We start from the raw sequence: 21788 nt of genomic DNA, 5'->3' as shown, positions 1-21788 counted from the left end.
CAAAAATTACATAAAGGACTTCTTGTTTATAATATAAGCAACATTTAGCTAGTTGTTTTGAAGACACCCAGTACTAAGTAATATTGTGGTTTGAGTACATCTTACTACTGGAAAAATGTTTATGCTTCTTTAGGAATGGCATTATACAGTACTTCCTCAAAGCAAATATAGCTTTGTCTGAAGTTTCTTTGGAAACTCTGCAATGCACTGAAAACATCTGTAATATGATGTTACCAAAGCAGTTTACATATGTCCTTATATGCATATTTTTTATTATATATTTAGTGTTTTATAGAATTTTTTAAAGTTAACATATGATGTAGATATTAATTTTTCCTCTGCTATAAAATGCTATGGACAACATTATCATGAAAATATTGTTTGGAATTCTTTCCTTTATGACAGACAGTTCAAAATTGTTCTTAGTAAATTGGCTGCAACTCTACTGTACAGTTTTGCAAGGCAGAACCATTGCAGATTCGGTTCGTAATGCAGCTGTATTTAAATGGCAGTGAACGATGATTGTTGTGTTAAATCAAGTGCTTATAACACACAAGATGTTACATTTTATTCAGAGGTCTAAGCAAGACAAACTCAAAATACTCAGTAAGAACATTGTAGTCTTGAAAAAATACGTGAATATGGGTTGTTTGTGGACTACAGGACATGTAGCTAATATTCTGGCATTGTGCAGCAAGGGTCCATTTTTACTGTCTTGAAATAGCTTTGCCTTTATCATAATTAGCATTAAATTGGGTAGGAATGAAGATACCGCAAACATGCGACCTCTGCCTCTAGTGACAATAAGGGACAGGTACCTGAAAGAGTGAACAATGCGGTTCTCGCCTTTGGGTGTAAACCCAGCTGAATCGACCTCGCTTTGGGGGATTTTATTCCAAGGAAATTCGAATACAGCGACTCTGAGATGTAAAGCTGCCCTGGGTTCGTTGTCTGAACACACGCTTGTTTTCCACGTGCATTGGAACATAATTCATCATCCTTCATAACTCCACTGTATAGAAATCGCTTAGGAAATCTGGTGGGGACTGGGAGCACCGGCGGAGCCGTCCTGAGTTTCGGGGAGCACCGGGTGGCAGCCGGGGCTCCCCCGGGGTGCAGGTGTCGGCGGGGAGGTGGGAGCTCCTGGCAGGTCTCTGCTGGGGACTCCGTGGTTCCTTAAAAACTCTTCATAGACGCCTGAATGCAAAATAGAGTCACGCCGGAAAACAACAATATCCACAGAAAAATAATTCTTCTTAAGAGAAGGACTGTTTGTTACTACGGGGTAATTTTGTAAGTTCACTCAGATGGGATAACGCTGGTAAAAGGCAATGGAATTTTCTATAAAATTTTCAAGTTTAAATGCGCTGCAGTTGTTTATTCTTCTTCTTTTTTTTTTGTTTTCCTGATAGCTTGAATTTGCCTGTAACTTGTCTTTTTTGCTTACAAAATAATACAGTTAACTTTTAAACCTTCTAAATATATTTATTCAGTAACTCATAATCAGGATTCCACTTGTGTAAAAGTCAGGGGTGTTGACCAGAGAAATATTGTCAGTATTTCAAGCTGTGTTCCTTTCTTAGTTTGATATGGTTACTTATATGTTAAAAAAAAATAAAAAAATAAAATAAAAAAATCACAAAAACAGGAAAAATGGAATAAAAAAAAGCTGCTGTAGTTTTCTCCCCCGTGTAAATGATATTTATCAGTGATCTAGCAGATGTAATCTTTTTTTAAAGGTATTGGTAATAAATATTCTGTCATTTGTAAAGATACCTGTCTTCTAGGAGCATTTTTCCTCGTTGTACCTGGTGACAAATTTCCCCATGGCCTTAGGCAGCACCTGCTGATATTGTCACCGATGCGAAGATACAAAATAGAAGAGTCTGTTTAAGTCAAAACTTTGTGGAGACAGAAAAACAAAAATCTATTTATATGTCTCTGTTCTACTACTGCTTCCAAAACTGGCAACAAAACAAAGGATCTGTGTGGGGGAATTTGGGGTGGTAATGTCTATTGATGTAGAGTCATGACCTTTCCAAGCTCGCGTGGGCTGGTGCTGGCACAATGGAGCCTTGAGAAACTGAGAGTGAAAAAGGAGAAAACTCCAAGCAGAACAAAGTGGCATTCATCATGTGAATTCACTGTCCTCACGCCTGACCACGGCCACCGCAGCCGGCTGGGAGCAGCAGCATCTCCAGGCAGGAGCTGCAGCCAGCGGGAAGAAGAGCCAGAGCACTCCCTGACCCACTCTGCGCCCAGAGCAACCCCATCCAGGTACAGCACTGCTTCTCTGTGCAGATTTCTAGGGATTTTTGGGAGCACTGCTTGAAATCGCTAAATCCACCAAACCCACTTTTCTAATTCTGATTTTTAGGGATAGCAGTGCAGGAGTCGCAGGATTGTGACAATCTGCTGGCTCTGTGTTTCATTGAGCGCTTCATGCTCGATGAAGCCTAAAAATGAAATGGCCTGATAGCACAAATGAGTTTTTAAAAAGCAAATTTTAAATTGCCGTCTCTAGAGGGGAGCGAGGGGCATGTTCCTGTGGCTGCTTGCTTGGAGGCAGTGAGGAAAAGCTGCTGCAGGAAGAACACGCTGGGTTTGGAGCTGCGTTTAAAGAAAAAAAAGCAAAAACTCAGAATAAATATTTCTTTGTGTTCCAAGCACAAAAGTCTAGGAGTTTGGGGATAGATAGCTTCACCAGCAGTGTGGGCTGGCATAATAGTGGCAAAATGTGACATGCAGCCTCAAGAGTGGCCTGTCCTCTTTGCATTCCCCGCTGCTGAGCTCCCGAGTGGCACACGGCAATCAGAACAAATAGCCTGGGCTGTACTGGTCCATTTTGTCTCTTGCTGCCTGTAATGAAGGGTCTCTGCTCTGAGGATGATGACTGTGAGGAGGCAGCTCTGCTGGGAATTGCTGTCCTCATCCTGTGTGGATGGATTTGGTTTAGTTTCCCCACCGGACATCAACACAAATCAGCACTGGGCTGCCGGGAAGGGCTGGACCAAAGGCCTGGCCAGGCAAGTGAGGACACTCCTGATACTTTACACCAGCTCAGTTTTATTTACTACAGTGAGTATAACATATATATGATGGCTTTCAAAGCCATCAAGCTCTGGCCATCCCAAGGGAACCCACCCACTGTGGAAGTACCAAGGACCTGATGTGCCCTTGCTGATGAACATCCAAATGGGTTTTTTTCATCATCACCGGCTTGTTGCAGTTGTTTTTGACCCTGATTCACATCCTAATCAGTGACACAGGAAAGCAAAAGTGTATTCTTCTGCCCCAGCTACCAGCCCATATGTCCCAGGGATGCCTCAGCTGCCTGAGGCTGCCCCTGCCCTGCCTAGGAAGTGCTGAGCATTCACACACAGGCTTCCACGTGGCCAAATGTACAGCTGAAATGGAACTACACTTAAAAATATTGCATTAATCTCTGAAATACCTTGCTGTTCACAAGAATGAAATTGTATTTAGAAATCTTACTAGGCCACTCAAAGGCATAACATAAAATACGTTGCAGTAGATTAATTCTCTTTAGTCTTATTTTTAGGATTTCACTAATGAAATTCTGATTTTAGACTGTTAAAGCTGTGCACCTCAAATCCGTTAAAATCACATGCAGGAGAGACATTTGAAGCGCAAACATTGTTATATTAATGAGCTGCATTAATTTTGATAGAGCCATGCTATTTCACCCAGATCAGAACTGGGTCATTTATTATAATTATTTGTAGTCTGTAGCACCTGGGAACTCCATTACATTTGGCACTTTCCAAACAATTTACTTGCTGGGTCAAATCTTTCTTTTTATTCTTTCTTAATGTGCTTAACCCTACTTCAGGACAGCCCAACAGACAGGATGTTTCTTGGAAGCAGAAGGAACTCGGCAAGAACAGAAGAGCTTCCTGGTCCATGGTCAGAGACGTCAGAGCCCATGTTGTTCAAGCGGTTTCAGTCAGGAGGTTTATTTGGTAACTCACTCAGTGGATTACACAATGTAAGTAAACAAATCAGAAACAGAAACTGATGCTGTCTCACACTCAAGTTCTTTTGGGATGGAACAACCGTTAGCAAAGAAAAACAGGTTGCTGGGATTTTCAAAATTACCTGCAGGCAGCTGAAGTTGCACCCAAAGGAGAAGCCCAGCTCCTGCAGCTCAGAGAGCCTCTTAAGCACACCCAGAGTCCTTGGCACATTTCTTTAATTACTGTACAGTTGAAAACTCTGCATTCCCAGCTGTGTTGTGTTTTGTAGGTGCAACCAAAGTAGTTTATCAGTTTGAGGCTTTTTTTTCCTTTTTTTAACCTTTTTTTTTTTCTTTCCCCATGCCCCTTAAGCTTTAATCTCTTGTGCCAGGAAGAACAAACAAACTTGTCCTTTTGCAGACACTGTCAGCTGATGTCAAAGGCAAGAGTCTGCAGCAGAGCCTTGGACCTATATTGAGCCAACTGCGAGTCTCGCATGTGTCCCCCCGTCCCACAGCCCACAGTGAGCAGCCAGGTAGGCAGCCAGATGCTCTTTCAGAGCCCACTCATCCCAGGGACACTCCCTCATTCAGAGCTGAGTAACAGAAACACAAGTGAAGCTCGTTTCATACTGAAATTGGGGTCTCACAGCACCCAGCTTGCAGTCCCGGCCGGCTGCTATGATCTCTGTGAAAGCATCACTCACCAGAGCCCCACCAGGCTCACAGCCAAAATCTGGGGCTGTTTCAGCCCCAAGGAGCTGTGGTGCTGGGGATGTCAGGACCTGGCCGTGCCCAGCCAGGGCTCAGAGGTGTTTTACACTCAGCACTGGGGTCAGTGCTCTGTTGGGGGCTGTTGGGTTTTTTTGCAGTGCTTCATAGCTGTTTCTCAAAATAGTTTTCAATTTCCAAGCTGTGAATTTACTGTAAGTTTACATGTGGCTCCTTGCAGGCCTGCAGTGCACACAACCCATGCAGCACCCCAGGCCACCTGCAAATCCTGCCATGCACACAGAATCTTGAGATTTTGGGAGCTGTGCCTGTGGCAGGAAGGTACCAGCTGTGAGCACAGAAGTAGCAAGACTCTAATTGTACATAAGCTGTGTAAGCAAACTAACCTTGTCTTAGCCTATAAATCTGAGGCTTTGTGGGTTTATAAAGTCCTGCAACTGCCAGCCTTTTCCCAACATCCAAAGTTGGTGCTGTTTGGTTAAAAAGCAAGATGTAAGTACCTTTATGCAGTACAAGAGGGACACTGCCACGTCAGGCATGGCCTGGCCATTATATTGTTCAAGCAGGAATGGTCTGGCTGCACGGCCCACAGCTCATGCACAGCACAGACAGACACTCCCTTTATCAATGAATTGCATTTCTGTGGAGGTTGTTCAGGTTATTTGCTGAGTTAACACTGTTTCATTACGAAGTGTATCGCTGAAGGCCAAGTGTGAGCCCTCACTCTCATGATGGATATGCTGTGTCCATGCCAGCACCGGAGATGACAGAACTTGGATGCTCTACAGTTTGTTTTTCTCTTTTCCTAATATTTGACCCACTTTGGTCATTGCCAGGGACCATGGCTGGGTACCGTGCTGCCACACACAGGGCTGTGCCAAGTTCTAGTTTGCATTTTGCATCTTGAGTTGTCAGAGTTATTTAAAACAAAACAAAAATCCGGAAGATTAAGCTGTCAACTCGAAAAAAATCTGTTAGCTCTTTTCCAGATTTTTTTTTTCCTACATAGCCCTTTTACCGTGTACTTATATCCTGCTTAGACTGGGACTTTTTGTTTAGTAGCCTATCATTACAGGAGGCACCTCATGGAAGTGAGTCTTCCTTCCCCATTGGAAATGCCACTGCAATGGAGGTGACACAAAGGCCTCTCCAGCGATGATGAGTGACATGCTGGGGCCATGCAGCCTTGCCAGCTCCACAGCCTCTCAGAAGACAGAGTTGTCAAGGGTGCTGCAGTAGAGATCCTCAGCGAAGCTGCTGAACTCAGTCTCCGTCTCACTGGTGCAGGTACGTGCTCTCTGGAAAGCAAACACCACTTTTAGCTGGTGAGCCGGGAGATAAACTGAGGTTATCAGCTAAGCTGCACTAATTAATAGAGAGAAGTCACAACATATTGTTTTAAGCCTGAGTTGAATATTTGTTATGAAACAAATGCTGCAAAGCCCTCACCTAACAACATGTTTTGCAAAACACTGTTTTTCAAGTTGGTGCATTTAAAGAAGGGCTCACCCAAAACATTTCATGAGGTAAGAGCCAAGAAAAATCATAGGGTTCAACAGAATTTCACCAGCAAGTTCACATAGAGCTGCTCATCATTCTGTCCCTTGGGCCAGCAGCACAACATACACCTCTCTGTAGTCAAGGACAAAGAGCCTCAGGAGGAGCTGGAGGGCAGGTTACCATGCACATGAATTTTTCTGTATGCACAGTACCAAAGCCCATTTACAGAGCCAGATTCCGACCCCTCGGTAGCGAGCAGAGCTGTGCAGGGACAGGGTGATTCGCGGAAAGAAGCAGAAAGGGACTGTTGCACTGCCGAGCGGCCACAGGGCAGAGCTGCCCCCCAGAGCCGAACATGGTTCCCACGGCCGTGCTGGGCTTTCATCACCTCGCCCCACTGTTTATGCTACGAATTTAGGAACTGAATGGCCACAACAAACAGCTGCTGGAGGTTTCACTCTCCTGGTCACCTCTCTCTACTGCTGCCACCAGCCAGCAGAAAGCCTCCAGCCTACTGCACCAAGCTCACTTTAAGACTTGACCAAATACAAGGCAGTGCTGCTTTTGATAACACGAGACAGCCTTTGCTAGCTCACATCTTCTAGCTGCAGTGTTAATATTTGCTGTTTCTCATATTCTTATTTGTGACAGCCTAAGTCGTGTTATTTTACACCAGTGACTTTAATTAAAAACAAACATTATATGATAATCTTTTAAGCCTGTTTCCTTGACCAGACGATGGAATAAAAACAATACTGCAAAAATCAAACCCCTGTTCTAAGGAGACAAATTAAAATCAAATTACTGAGCAGCACTTCTCTTGAGTAGACAATGAGGAATTTTATCCATCTGTAAGGCAATTGTGTTTATCAGAAAGTAACAGCAAACATAATAAGGCTTAAGACCAGCTTAACAGTAGGACCAAAACATTTCCCATAGTTAGGTTTCACAAAATAAATCAGCTCTCCAGGAGTCAACCTCCAGTCTCCGCCAAGGCCGAGCCATAAGTATGGCACCGTGTCTCTGAAATTTGTTGCATATTAGAAAAATCACTTGCCAGTAGCACTTCAATCCTTTCATGCATTTTTAACCCTCCCTAAAACATTTTATCTACAAATAAGGCCAGATCCAGTGCTACTGCAGGCTGGGACCTGACCTCAGCAGAGGAGGTGGCCACACGTCCAGGTGAGAACTGAGCACAGCAGTTACAATTGCAACAACAGCCTCACAAATTGCTAAATTCAATTACTAACTCAATGTTATACTCATAGTCTGGGCTGTGCATACCATCACGGTAACTGCACCTATGAATTTCCCATTTGGCATGTTTTGTACAACACATTTGACAACATAGTCTGTGTTTCATATGGACATTATAAATTCTAAGAGTTAAAAGCCTTTAACTGAGCAGTAACAAGCTACATGCTCACGGCCTTACAGGGAAAAAGCAGCACACAAACACGAGCATTCCTTCTAGTCAAAAAAAGAAAAAGTGACTAAAATGTTATTTTACCTCATAGTCAACTGGGAAGGGATCTCTGAATTTGTTGCTGGGTGTTGGAATTGGTGGAAACAATTTACTCCATATGTGGTTGCTGGGGAAAATAAAAACCAAACAAACAGTAGTGGAGGGATGTAGAATTGCTTTTTCGGATGGATGACATATATGACAAGCAGCATGTGTTCAGCCCCATGAGAAAGCACGTCTCCTCGCATCACCAGCCCTCCTGCCCCCTCCCACTCAGTCATTAGCATCTGAGAGCAGCAGCAGGTTCAAAAGGGGTCAAAGGGATGGATAATGGTCCACCAGCAGACACCCCGAGGAGTGGGCAGGTGTGCCATTCTTCACAGAACACTTCTGAACCCTGGGGACATGCAGATGACATGGAGAAGGTGGGCTGGCGCTCTCCCCCATCAGCCTCTCCTGTGGCAGCCGCAGCAGTGCTGGGCTGGAAGGCGGGATCCAAGGGGCATAGCCACAGCTTTTAATGGCCGGCAATAAGCCTGTCTTGGAGAGAAATTAATTACTGTGTCTGTTCACGCTCATGGTCTTCCCAAGGGCTGCATTGTCATGTACCTTGTTTGAACAGTCGAGACAGGCTGCCTCTCACCTCAGACTTTGGTTTCTGGACGTAATCTGCCCATGTCTCATGGTAGGAGAGTAATCATAAATAATTGCGTGCCAAGGGAACAAGGAGGAGCCAAGGAATGGGACTAGAGATGGCTGACAGTAAACTGTTCTGCTTAGCAGTGTAACAACTCATCCTGCTAACACCTTCTGAGATACTCCTTCCCTGCCTGACACTCTTTAATCTGGCTCAAGCGTACAGGCATATGTGTTTTTGTGATAGCAAGTGCTGCCGAGTGAACTTTTTCTTGTCTTTGATATATCCCAGAGTACAGACTTCCCATTTCAATCACTAAACAGCATTCACTATCTCTATCCCTGGATAGCAGGATGTCCAAACAGGGACAGATTTTAATGGGAACTTGGCCTGAGTGACAATTATAGGATTTAGCCGAGAATTAGTATCTGGTGCCTGTTCTGTGGAGTAAGCCTCCCACCCTCACAGCAGAGACATGGCCAAGGTGTGGAGCCCTAGCTGTTGTGACCAAGGGCAGATCTGCTCCTCTGCCCTGTTTATTTTCTGGCAATTCTCCTGGCTGATATCTGGTTAGTTCAATGTTTACTCCTTCTTCTTATAAAAGCTTTCTGAGTTGTCAGGTTTTCTTTTATCCTATTATTCCTCCTCACTAGGGAAGTGAAAAAGAATAATATTTTCTGACTATCAGTTTGGAGCTAAACTTTCCTGGCTGAGCTGATGCTGCCTTGAAAGAGATACTGATGCTTAACTGATTGTTAGGCAAAGGGAAGGGCCATACGTCTGTTCACACAATAGACCTGACCAAGCAAGCTGTGGGGCATCTCCCCATTGCTGCACATGGACAATGGTTTGTGATGGGGTGGACAGCCAGAAGTGGGAATATGGGGAAGGAAAAGCAGGGTGTGAGGGAGTTGTTTTTAGGAGACCTTTGCACCCCCTTTGTTGAAATGGAGAACACAGTCCACCCATCACTGACTGCAGAGGACAAGTCAGTCTGTGCAGTCACCACCAGCAGAGTGGGACAGTAAGGTGGCACTGGTGTAATTCGGGAGTGGGACTGGGATGATTGCCAGTATTAACACTCCGGTGCCTGGTATTATGTCTACTCTTCCCAGCTTTCCTCATAAGGGTTAAGTCCTTGTGACCTCATCCAGGTCAGCTTTGCAACTGCTGCTGTCTTCACGGTTCCTGCACTCCATCAGGTCTCCCAAGCCTTTCAGAAGGAAGGTGCTGGAGGCTGCATGATGTCACCTCTACCTTATTTCAGCTCTGAGTGAGGTTTTGATTTATGCTTTTGCTGTGCAATGTAACCAACAAGATTTGGATTTGTTTGGAATTGGCGCATTTCTAGTTGTGTCAATGAAAGATGATGATGGAGCCATATCAAAGTTATTTATTGAGCCAGAAAAATGCAGAAGTTACATGTCACTCCTGGAACAGAAACACTTGAGGGGGGCACAAACACCCAACAGAAATGAGGCAGAAGCACACTTGGGTTTGTAGGGGCTCCCTGCCCCTCAGGTGCAAGAATCTTTGCAGTGAGGCATTTGTGGGGGTGCTGACAGTGATGCCCTCAGAATGGTCCTGTTCTTTTTACTGAAAAGTTTCGGTTATGTGATTAAACATCTTGTCAGAAAAAGTGTTCTGGATATCTCTGCTTGTGTCTACGTGGGTTAGAGCATAGCCCTTTCCATTAGTGCTACTTGGACCTTTGGGCTTTGGAAGCTCCCCATGGGACTCTCATGCCTTAACTCAGGGCCTCCAGTTACTGTGCTGTGTGTGTCCTACTGAAATTTGCCACTTTTCCCACCAGCTGTGACATGAAAAGGCCAAAGATAAATAAAGATAAGTAAGAGAATAAGTTCTTCTTTTCCCTCTTCTAACTGCCATGATGAGATTGATAAAATATTTGTTTTCACAGTATGTTAGAGTGCCTTTTCTAGTGGCTTGCCTCCCCTGAGATTCTCTGTGACATTTTCCAAATGACTTCCCTGTGGCGGGTGGCTGGTGACTGCTGGTCATGGACTGGGGGGGTGCAAAAGGCGGGGGGGGTACCTGGTGGAGGTCAGCATGAGCAGGAGGTCAGGGTATGAAGGGCCACTGACTGTCCTCATGTCAATTAAGTGGAGGGCAGCTGGGAGCAAGTTATTAACTACATCCTCCTGTGGGCTCACCTCCAGGAGAAAATGTTATTCCAAGGCACAGCCTAAGAAGTAAAGAAGATGCTCGTTCATAAAGACAGAGGGCAAACTAGGAAAACTTTCAATTGTGCTTTTTATCAAGACAGTAACCCCATCAGCTACTGCAAGCAAGTGAAGGGAAAAGACTATCCAAACAGATCCAAAGGGCCACTTTGCCCTGTAGCATTTCTCCCAAACAGTGGTCTGTATCTCTGGTGCCTGCAATCACCAGGAAGTACACAGAAAAATTTATAGAACTCTTTGCTATAATGAAATTCCTTACAATGGCATCAAATTGTATGAAAATCAAAATGATTCTGTGGCTTGAATTGCACGGTACACTTCATGAATTTTCAAGAGCACTAAAAACTGAGAGTACTAATGAAACTGTGATCTAGGGAACCTGTTCTATTTTTCTTTTTTTAATATCTGCAGATACAACAAATGAGCAGGCTAAGCACTGCATTTTATCTTTGCACACTTCCCATCTCCTCCCAGGGCAGGCTGGAGGATTAGAGAAGTGTCAAAGACTCTGAACAAGCAACAGTTTGGGAAGTGTGTGGTAAAGCTAGCAACTTCATGAAATTCTGTGCACCAGGCAGATAAAATTTTAATCTCTTTGACAAAGATGGAATATAATGAACCTTTGGGTGCTAGGGAATTATGTATTAGCCAGAAAGTGAGAAAGTCCTGGGGGCAACCAATGTAACATCAAGCAGCTGAACCTGGAAAAGATAGCTTATATTTGCCTAACGTATTAAAATTCATAAAATGAACTAGTTATAGCATCTTCAAGCTGGTCCTTGAGTAGAAGTCCTTCCCTCTACCTGTTTCTTCCCTTATATCTGCTTCATCTTCTCTGCAGGGAGTAATTGCATAATATCCAAATACTTGCAGAACTCTACAGAAGAACACGGAGCAGTATGTTTGCTATTAACTGCTGCTGAATCTAACTGGTATTGGTGTTTTGCTGCCCCAGAGAGAGAGGAGAGAGCTGATGAAGATGATGCTGGAACAATGGAGGACCTACAGCTATACAGACAGGTCAAACCATAAAAGAATCAATTATGTGAGTAACAGCAGTTTGAGGATTTCCACCAATATACCAAGGCAGCATAGCTGGGAACAAATGCATATGAAGCACAACATGAATAAACTCTCTGGGGAGTTAATCTGTCTTGTTCCAAAAAGGATTGCTTATTGAGACCTGTTATGCTAATTAAATTGATTTAAGAACAGGTTATCATAGACACTAGACACTTTGTGGAGAGTTAATAACAGTTATTGTAACAGAACATTCCTGTAGACAAGACCTTTATTTGATAAAGAAAATGTGCTATGGAAAGGAAAACAGCCAAGAAGACGTCAGGATGACCAATAAATTAAAAAAAAAATAATAAATTAAAGAAATTAATGAGAAATAAGCAGAGTTGAGGAGAGCACTCACATTACTAGGAGCTGTGTTTATTTTGGACTGATAATTGCTGCTTGACGCATGTTTCAGGGGAGAAACTTGTAATTACATTGATTCTTTAATTCACCACTTACAATTTGACCAGTAACAGCTACAGAAATTCAAAGTGTAGGTCCACGGGCTGAACCAGACACAATTGAGAAAATGCTGTTCTGTACATTTTAGCCATGAAAGATGCTCTCGCCAGCTTTCTCCAGGGTTAAAGGCAGACTTCTCCTGGGGAAATCATTGGCCCAACCAGACCCATTTAAGTGAAGAAATGAGATAAGGACAAACAGATTTTTAATAAATTCACCTCATTCAGTACATGATTTTGTTATTTAAGATTACATTGAATAACCCTCTTACTCCACCAGTTTTGCTGAATGTTATTATTGATAATTAATGCAGCTGATTACTACTTATTCAGTGCTTTTGCTTTGTATAATTATGCATGAATACCAGACTCAGTGCCCTTTCTTAAAGTTAAGCAAAGCTTGTAACAGCCCCCACGCCTGTTGAACATCTAGTCCTTAGTTATACTGTAATTAAAAAGAAGATGCTGATACTTACATTTTGCATATTATAGCAACTAGCAGGAATGTGCAGCACGTAGACACACAAAGCACAGTGAGAATCCAGGTTACAGAATTATCCAGTTTGTTTTGCCCTGAATTTCAAGAAAAAAAATATTATTTTAGTGCAGATTATTTTAGACACACTCTTACAAAAGATTTTATGAGCTCTTTTATGTGATTATATTCAGATCACAAATTAAAATCCAAATGATGGAGACGTATCGAGAATTAGAAATGAAATGCGTAGCTTCAAGGACAATTTCCATGAAACTGACTCTCTAATTTCAACAATAAATTTATTTCATTTTGATGTGAAGGAGAGAACGAGCTGAGAAGCAAGAGGAGCCAGGGCCCCCAGAAGGATGACAGGGTCTGTCAGCTGCCGTCCAAAGACACACAATGCCATGCAGCCAGCATATGACTGGTACTCAGCAAAGACGCTGTTTGCTGGTAATCTCAGGCACAAACTGTTTGTTTTCTATTAAACCATTCTTCATTTCTGTTATTCCTTTCTAATCAGGAGTTCCTGATTAGAACTGTATGTCTCTGGCTTCATAAACTTGCTTGTAAAAAAGACATCAACCCCCCACATTTTTCTTATGAGCTGGTTGCTGATACCTTTCTTCAGAAAGAATTTCTCTATTGGCTCTGCCTGTGAGCAGACGTGGGTATTTCTACCAAGGTCAATGTTTATGTTTTGAAAAGGCATTGCTCAGTGACCATGACCATTATTTTGTGCCACATTATGCCATATAACAAAAACATTTACATTGAACTGCATTTTCAAAAGGCCGCTGAGTCCTTGTGTGCTTACGATAACTACCTGTCCTATGTATCAAGGTGTCAGCTATGCCATTACCAGGTAATGGAAAGGACATAAATCGGCCAGCAGCAGGAGCATTGGGTTTATTGGTGCTGTAGACAAAACAATATTTGACTGTGGCCAGATTTGTCTCCAAGCAACGAGGCGCTGAGCCTGCTGTCTCCCATGACAGCTGCGGTCACAGGGCAGCCCTGCGAGCAGCACGTGGGTGACACCGTGTGCAGGACTGTGCCAGCTGCCCTGTGCCTTCATGCCACACGATGCAGGTACACAGTCAACCTTGCAATTAAAAATGAACCCGGATGGTTTATTTTATCTTCAGGGTTATTGCTTTTCTTTCAAGAAAATAAGATTTCAGATGTAACTCACAAGGAGTTACAAGTCTTGAGGATGACTGAGGCAGCAAACAGTGGAAAACTGTTAGGTCTCATCAACCAATTTTAAACCTTCCAACATGAAGGCTGGGAAATGTCTCCACTTTCCAAACCAAAAATGGAGGGATCTGAAGTCTCTTCCATCTTGTGCCAGTTGGCAATGGCCCCAAAAATGCATGATCAGGCAACATTAAGTCTCACTGCAACTCAGAGCAAGGTGTGGGAGAAGCGGCAACTGCAGAGACTGTTCTGTAGCCTGGAGGCTACAGAAGACATGCCTGGAGGTACCAGCCCAGCCCCACACACCACAGTGACCAGCACAAGCCCATGAACCTGCCTAGTGAGAGCTGTCCACATAATAGAGGGCACGGAGGGAACAGGTGAACCTTCTTCAGAGCCTCAGAGCTAGTTAACAGCAACGTAATTGCTGGCTGAAGTACATACTGAAACCCAGCAACTTATGCAGTAATCAGGATTGTATGAATGAACTGCAACAAGCCTCTAAAAACCCCTTTTCTTGGGAAAATCTGAAGTAAGTGGACCTGTCCTTGGCTATTTTTGAGATTTTAATAAATTTTTATGGAAGACTAACTTCCCCTCCTCCCCTTTCTTTTTTTTACCATCAGAATGAATTTTCCATATTTGATATGTGCAGTGTGTGAGCAGAGGCATCTGTAAGGACGATGTTTCCTGGTTCCTCGGTCATCATCACTCTGCCCAGCAGAGACAGCTCCAACAGTGCTCCAGCTCTTTCAGGCTTGCTGGGAAAGCAGAATCACGACAGCACAAATGTGCTGCCAGATACTTCTCAGCCTCAAACTTGACCTGTGGATCTTTTAAACTGTGAGCCCTGGCAGCAGCTGTTCACGTGTGCTTACAGATTCACAGATTTGGTTCACATTGGGCAGCTGTGTGTAGTTAACAAAGGTGACCAGTCCACTCAGCTGCGCTGATGATTTTTTATCTAGCTTGCTTTGACTGCAGTTCTTCTAAACAACCTTTCAGAGACAGCTGGTATGAAGGTGCAGTTTTATAACACCCGCTTTAGCAGCATACGGCTGCATTTCACAGGGTTTGATCACCACCGCCCAAGGAAAGGATGCAGAGCTGTGTTTCAGTTGGGAACAAAGTTGGAAGATTACTGCTCCAGGACGGGCAGCTTAGGTCAGAGTCTTTCTCAGGACACGGGCTCAGAAGAGGTTTACTGGTCTTGAAGTTGATCTCATCAGAATATTTCCCAGATAGGTGCATGAGGCTAATAAACAGGCCCAGTTTTCTTAATTAATGATATGGTTGGTCAGACCCCCGTGCCCCGAGTGGTTGGGTTGCTGAGCCTCTCTTCCCAAGGGCACCAGAGCCATGGAGCCAGGTGGGAAGGTCAAGGAGATGTATTAGAATAAGGAGGAAAAAACACCAGCAGATTTGCATTCACTAGCAAATAGATACAAGAGGGGAAAATATAGTAAACAGGAGAGTGTAAGGGACTTTTTTTTTTTTTTTAAGTGAAAACCAGGAAGTTAAGAAACTCAAAAGATAAGAGCAAAGGAGGATGTCTAAGAAGAAACAGTTGATAACGTGCTGTGATAAGTAAACTGTTATTCTCATAAAAACATGTTTAGCAAGCAAGAAATAGAGAACAAAATGGGGCAAATGACCATGTTCCAAAGATGCTAAAACCATGCTCTTTTTTTCTGCCCAACATTTAAGACTTCAGAGAGCTCCAGCAAAGTAATACTTCACATGATCACTCATATTAACTTCCAGCATGAACATCAAGATGCGTGCCCGGGAAATACATGTAAAAACTAAAGAAGTAATGCAACCAAAAGTCCTCACCTAGAACTTAGGCGTTAAGCTAGTTTAAAGCAGTCTCTGAAAACAAAAGCATGTAAAAACAAAATACTGTCTAAAAAAAACCTTCCATATGTCTGAAAGTTTGCTTGAGAATTTTTGGTTTTATTAGTTTTAATGGAACACAGATTTAACTCCTCTTGGCATTAACAAGTTAGTTTCTTCCTCCAAATACCTGTTTTCCTGGCTTCTATGAAAATTACTTGGTGTTGTGCTTGCTTGTCATTAGGCAGCATTTGCTTTCCAGCAATGTAATGATACTCATTAAAAGACAGAAGCATGTCATTCTTACCAACATAAGTAATTTCACTCCAGTCACTCCAAAATCCTCTTGTACGACATATGCGATGATTAGCTCTTATTTGTATGGAATACCTGCTGGTAACATCAATCTGTAATCTGAAGTCATTTGAGGATATTTTCAGTATCTGTTAGGAAAACAATATTGTACTGTTATAGATGACTTAAGATCAAACAATTCAAAAAGCCAAACTTTAGTCATGTATAGCTTAAAAAACAAACAAACAAAAAAACCAAACAAACAAATCAAAACTCCTTTACTAGATTAATAGTGAGCATCTGGCCTTGCTTTTGAAGTAAGATTTCTGTTTTTCTAGGTGTAATTTCTCTCATAATACATCAATATTTCACGGCAAATTCTTGAAGATTCCTCATTTTTGCATTCTTCCTATAGAGATTTAATGCTGGATTTTCAGGATTGTCCAGCCTCCTACTGTTCTCAATCTAGAAGCATAAAACTGAATAATTCCGGTTTATGTCCTTATGCTTTCATAGGTCTCTTGGGAAGAGTTTGTTGCAGACATAAATGCAATCCAGAAAAAAGAGGAAAATTCTGAAAACTGATGAGAGTTTGGCTTTGCTGAACCCTAGTCACAAATGGAACACAAGTTTCACCAAAAGCCCATAGTTTCAAAAATGTACTAATAGCAGGTTATATTTAAAATGTTTATAAATTTGTAACATATCCATGAATAAGATGGCTTTTTCACTAGGTTGCATAAAGGCAAATTTTAGCTATGTAGGACAGTCAGCTCAGAGACTACACTATGTAATACTTGGGCATCAGAGAAGCAATTACCTGCTTGTTACCCGACTTCAAGTTGAAGAGGTAAAATTCATATTCAAAACATTCTTTAGGGAAAGGAGAAATTGGCTTCTCCCATGTGGCCAGGAGATCATTTTGCTCTAAGAATACAGTGACATTTCTGGGAACATTCACTTTCTCTACAAAAAAGAAAACTGTATCAGTAAGTTATTTATAGAGTAAAGTTTAAATACTAACAACGGGAGCACTTCATAAACTGATAGTACTTCTAATTTCACCTTTTGGACAGAAAAGATAAGGATTTAGGAGAAATAACTGTATTGGAGAAAACAGTTAAGGGAAAATAGCTTTAAAAACCCACTTAAAAGATTTGGAAAACTGGATTACTGGGAGAGGGGGGAGGGGGGGCGAGGAGCTTATTAAATTAATTTTAACAAAAGCATGAACTTAATGATAGAACAGTTAGAAAAAAATGTTTTCAGGAGAAGAGAAAAAATATTTAAAAAAAAAAAAAAGTAACCAGGAAATTTACTGAAAAGGTTACTACCTTTTATTGTACAGTCTACGCCTTTCTTTAAACGGACAAAATTATTCTGAACATTGTGCAACTTTTTCCTTTTAAAGAAAGGCTATAAAATAAAGGCAGTTAGTAATAATGGTACTTGAAGGCATATTGACTAAATCAACTGAAAATTAACATTGGAAATAATCCTTTGGCTAACCCACAGAATAACTGTCTTTTCTAGGTTTTTATTTTTGTCATTTTATAATTTAAAATAAATTATTAAAATCAAAGTTAGTTAAAACCATCTATTTCTGTCTCATAATCTATTCCAATTTAATTAAGGTGTCTGTGTAAAACCTGCACATACTTTCACCTGCATCAAGAACCATTCAATCCAGCAGTATTCGCTCACAAATCTTTTGGCAATCATAGAACCACAGATTCCCAGAATGTCAGGGATTGGAAGGGACCTCGAAAGATCATCCAGTCCAATCCCCCTGTCGGAGCAGGAACACCCAGATGAGGTTACACAGCAAGGTGTCCAGGTGGGTTTTGAATGTCTCCAGAGTAGCAGACTCCACAATACGCCTGGGCAGCCTGTTCCAGTGTCTGTCACCGTCACTGAGAAGAAGTTTCTTCTCAAGTTTAAGTGGAACCTCTTGTGTTCCAGTTTGAACCCATTACCCCTTGTCTTACCATTGGTTGTCACCAAGAAGAGCCTGACTCCATCCTCGTGACACTCACCCTTTGTATATTTATAAACATTAACAAGGTCACCCCTCAGTCTTCTCCAAGCTATAGAGACCCAGCTCCCTTAGTCTTTCCTCATAAGGGAGATGCTCCACTTCCTTAATCATCTTGGTTGCCCTTGCTGGACTCTCTCCAGCAGTTCCCTGTCCTTCTTGAACTGAGGAGCCCAGAACTGGACACAATATTCCTGCTAGACATATTTGATTTTAAAAAAATACATATTTCTACTCACCAATGGCATTTTGGTTAAATATCTGCTGAAAAGGTTTGATTGCAGCATACTTGCTAGACCCGTTAATGTGTATCACAACGAGCTTGTCAACCTCTTCAGGATCAATATGAGTCACTGGAAATCTGCATTCAGTATTCCTGTTCCACTTGTCTTTGATATAATCTTGACATTCTTCAGTATATGTCTCATACCTAAATTAAAATACTTGTGAGACATGATGCTCCTAAAGAAACTCATTGCTGACTAAAATGGGAGAAAACACCAACCTGTAAAATAGGGAGTACTTGGTATCTTCTGGTGCCCCTTGCCCAGGAAGCCAAGAGCAGTGGAGAGAAACAGTACTAGAAATGGTGATGCGAGTAACACAGGATAAATTAGTGACAGATGTCCCTGGAGCACCTAAAGAGTCAAGGAATTATAGAGCTGAAAGAAAAATCTTTTGTAACAAGAGTCATAAGAAATTCATGCTGCTAAAACACTTCCATTACAGTCTTTGGTCCATTATATCTATGTCTGTTGCATCCATTTCTCTTCTTTATCACACAGGTCTATCAGTTATGGATGGATGACAATTCCCAGTGCAAGTAAAGCTGTACCACACAGCACCATTACATATTTCATGTACACCTTGCACTTTCAAAGCAACATGATCTTCTAATATCCTAGCGTATGAAAGTAGGCTATCTTAGCCTTAGCAAGGAATTTTTAGAAAATTTTATAAGGGTTAACCACGTTGTGCACCTCCAGATTGTACTCCAGGCTCCAGAGCAGTAGAGAAAGGCCTAGACCAAATCGTTTGGTAAGATCAATGTAGCAGATAGAGGGGAAAATGCTGTATTTTTTCAAGTACTAAATCTGTCATCTTTTTATGTCACCAGGTCCACAGACCAGGGCTGAACACAAAATTCAGACTTCCCTTGTATTTCTTCTTACCTGGTGGAGGTGGAAGACTTTCCTTCACCCAATCACTTCTCATCTGAAGGTCTTTATGGAGAAGTAATGTCCGAACGTGTGCAGAGAAACCGTTATGAAGTGCAGCTGTTCGGATACTGTGAGTCTTCTTTGTATCATACTTGAAATTTAAAAATACCAAATAAGCATCACATGCAATGGAAGCTGAAATAAGAGACCTGCAAAGGCTGATACGTTCTTTGCAAAGAGGCAAACCAGCCAGCTAGCTTAGCTGGTTATATTTAGTGTATAAAGGTAGAGAATACAAATAATCCACACAAGAAGTGTGTAAGATTTCTCATTTAAGACAGCAGAACCCTTATCTTAGCAAAAATTTGTCTATAGCTTCCAGCTGTGATGAAACATGGCCTGACGTTTTAATGATTCCCTGTCATTAACGTGAATTAAGTGAGCTGACTTGAATCAGGAAAAGTATCACTAAAACCCAGTATCCAGCTTCCCCCAAGATGAATGCTGCAGACACTGCCAGTTACCAGGCTAAGCCCTGTCCCAGCAGAGCTGGACTCATAGCTGAAAGGAAATCTCTCCAGCATCCGAAGTATTAGTTTATGATGTAAAAGCGATTCAATACGCCAATCGTTCAGGAGAAATATCACACCTGCTGCACCTTGGTTTGGTCCAACATGTTTAACTTCACAGGAATTTAACCTCCTTATGAAACTGGGCTTATCTTACCTCTTCAGGCACAGGGCTTAGGATTTTCACATCGTATCTAATAGTGTAGTTTTTTTGTTCTTGATTAGGGTTTGGTTCCCAGTGTAAAAGTACTTGTGCTAATGAAGAGACTGTAAGGGTGAAGTTAACAGGTGGGAAAACCTTAACTGTAAGGGAGAAAACAAAAATATTCATGACATAGTAATACAGTTAATTGTTTAGAGTAATAGCTGTTTACAAGCAATGAGCAATACAAACAAATCATTTAATTTCAATAGCATATTCTCTCAACAGCTTCTTATAAAAAGTTCCTAATATTTGAAAAATATCTTAACAACCAAAACATCAAATGAGAATTTACTTAAAACTTAGCTTAAAAAATGAATTTTTACAACAATTTCAACTTGAAAATCACAATGATATATTACATTTGGCTTGCTAATTGAGTTCAGGCTTTTCATCTTGATCCTTATAGCCACATAGGCACTGGGCATCTGTACTGATACGCAGCTGATCCAGTGATCAACTCTATGAACAATTCCCACCCACATAAGCCTGCAGAATAGCATAATGTGTGAGAGTTTTAAAAGAAGGCTGACTGCTACAAGAAGTTATATGTGCGAGAAAAAAACAAAATTATGAACGGAGGAATTAAGCACAAATGGAAGGAAACACAGAAGAAAGGGAATGATAATTTAAAATGACAGGGCAGGAGGGATTCCTGGAGCTTATCTGGAAATGAGGAAGATCTCATGCTGGGGGGAAATGTTAGCACATAAATAGCAAGGCAATGAAATAATCAATCCACTCCCCTCCATTTCTGGAGTTCTTGAGAGCCTGTCCTCCCTTAATTAGCATCTCCAAGGCAGCTGAGGGACATCAGTACCCACTTCTCCCATGATTTCAACCTTTGATGCCCACTAGTTCAATTTTCAAGTATGCACCTTGCATTAGGAAAACTTCCTCAAGAAGGCTCAGAAAACCACAACACAAACCACCTTTTCTTAAAATTTCTTAAAATTTTCCTCATTGAGATGCCCACAAAAAATGGCACCATTGAGGCCGTTGACACCAGGATCATGCCAGTGTGTCACCGTGTTTCTGCAGCTAACTGCAGTTTTGTTCCTAGGAGTAAAATTGCTCTCTGGAATAATGCCTTTGCTCTGCCTGGATTAAATTGTTGAATGAACCAGGCTAGGAACCACTGTCCAGCCCAGAGGGCAAGTGGCACATCCCAGCTTGTGTCAACATGCTGGAATTCATGGCATGACATGGACTGGTTTATTTACATGTATTTAACCAACACATAGAAGGGACTGGGTCACCCACTGGTGCTAAAGCTGCACACTGGTAGAAGGAAGATGCCTTACCTCCTGCAGCTTGAGGTATGTTTTGCTGAACCATTGTCCAAAGGAGGATCAGAAAAACTCTCATTATGCTGGCCATAATCTTTAGATGGAAAATGAGAATGGCCATGTATCAGCATATGTGCCTTGTCACCATTTTACAGAGGCCGATAGCTAAAAATGAACACAATCCCAAGTGTTAAGCACACAAACCATGGATCATGTTATATCCACATGATCAAACAATTGAAACTGCCACCTTGCAGGAGATAGACTCTTCTCCTTCCCTTGCAGGAAAATGCATCTTGTCATAGCTAAAATATAAATACCGCCAAGCACATTTCATTTTGCTCCCTTTTCTTTCGCCAGCCCTCTTTAAAAAGCTACTGGTTTCAAACACTGCCTTGTGTGGATGTTCAGAGTAGCAGTCATGGACTTGGAGCATCTCCCCGCAGAGAAGAGCAAGTTGGGTTGAGGTATATTGGCTTTCAGTAGAGTCCCATTTACTCCAAGAACAGAAATAACCATATTTTCAGCTGCCATTATATGTTAAGTGGCTACTTACTGGAATTTACTTTCCAGTTTCTATTTCAATAAAGCTTGCTAACGAAACAGTCTCAGTGCTCACCTCATGGCTAATTCTCCAGTGTTAATTACTGGGTGTAAGAGAAACGATTTTGTTTGTTTCTAA

The 21788-nt window shown here is 41.9% G+C and overlaps 1 protein-coding gene across 1 annotated transcript; it reads right to left on the bottom strand.

Moving 5' to 3' along the window:
- Window positions 1-5913: 5913 nt before the first annotated feature.
- On the bottom strand, window positions 5914-21197 carry IL5RA (interleukin 5 receptor subunit alpha; the record flags this gene model as incomplete). The annotated part of the gene is made up of 10 exons (XM_080350411.1): window positions 5914-6006; window positions 7722-7803; window positions 12520-12616; window positions 15865-16000; window positions 16672-16817; window positions 18126-18316; window positions 18392-18524; window positions 19059-19197; window positions 19773-19918; window positions 21122-21197. The coding sequence occupies 10 exons, from the start codon at window positions 21195-21197 to the stop codon at window positions 5914-5916; spliced, it is 1239 nt and encodes a 412-aa protein (XP_080206537.1).
- Between the last annotated feature and the right edge of the window lie 591 nt (window positions 21198-21788).

The sequence above is a fragment of the Nesoenas mayeri genome (assembly GCF_963082525.1).
Source record: "Nesoenas mayeri genome assembly, chromosome: 10".
Lineage (NCBI taxonomy): Eukaryota > Metazoa > Chordata > Aves > Columbiformes > Columbidae > Nesoenas > Nesoenas mayeri.
Note: the sequence above shows the minus strand (reverse complement) of the source record. Positions and strands in the feature narration are given on the sequence as shown.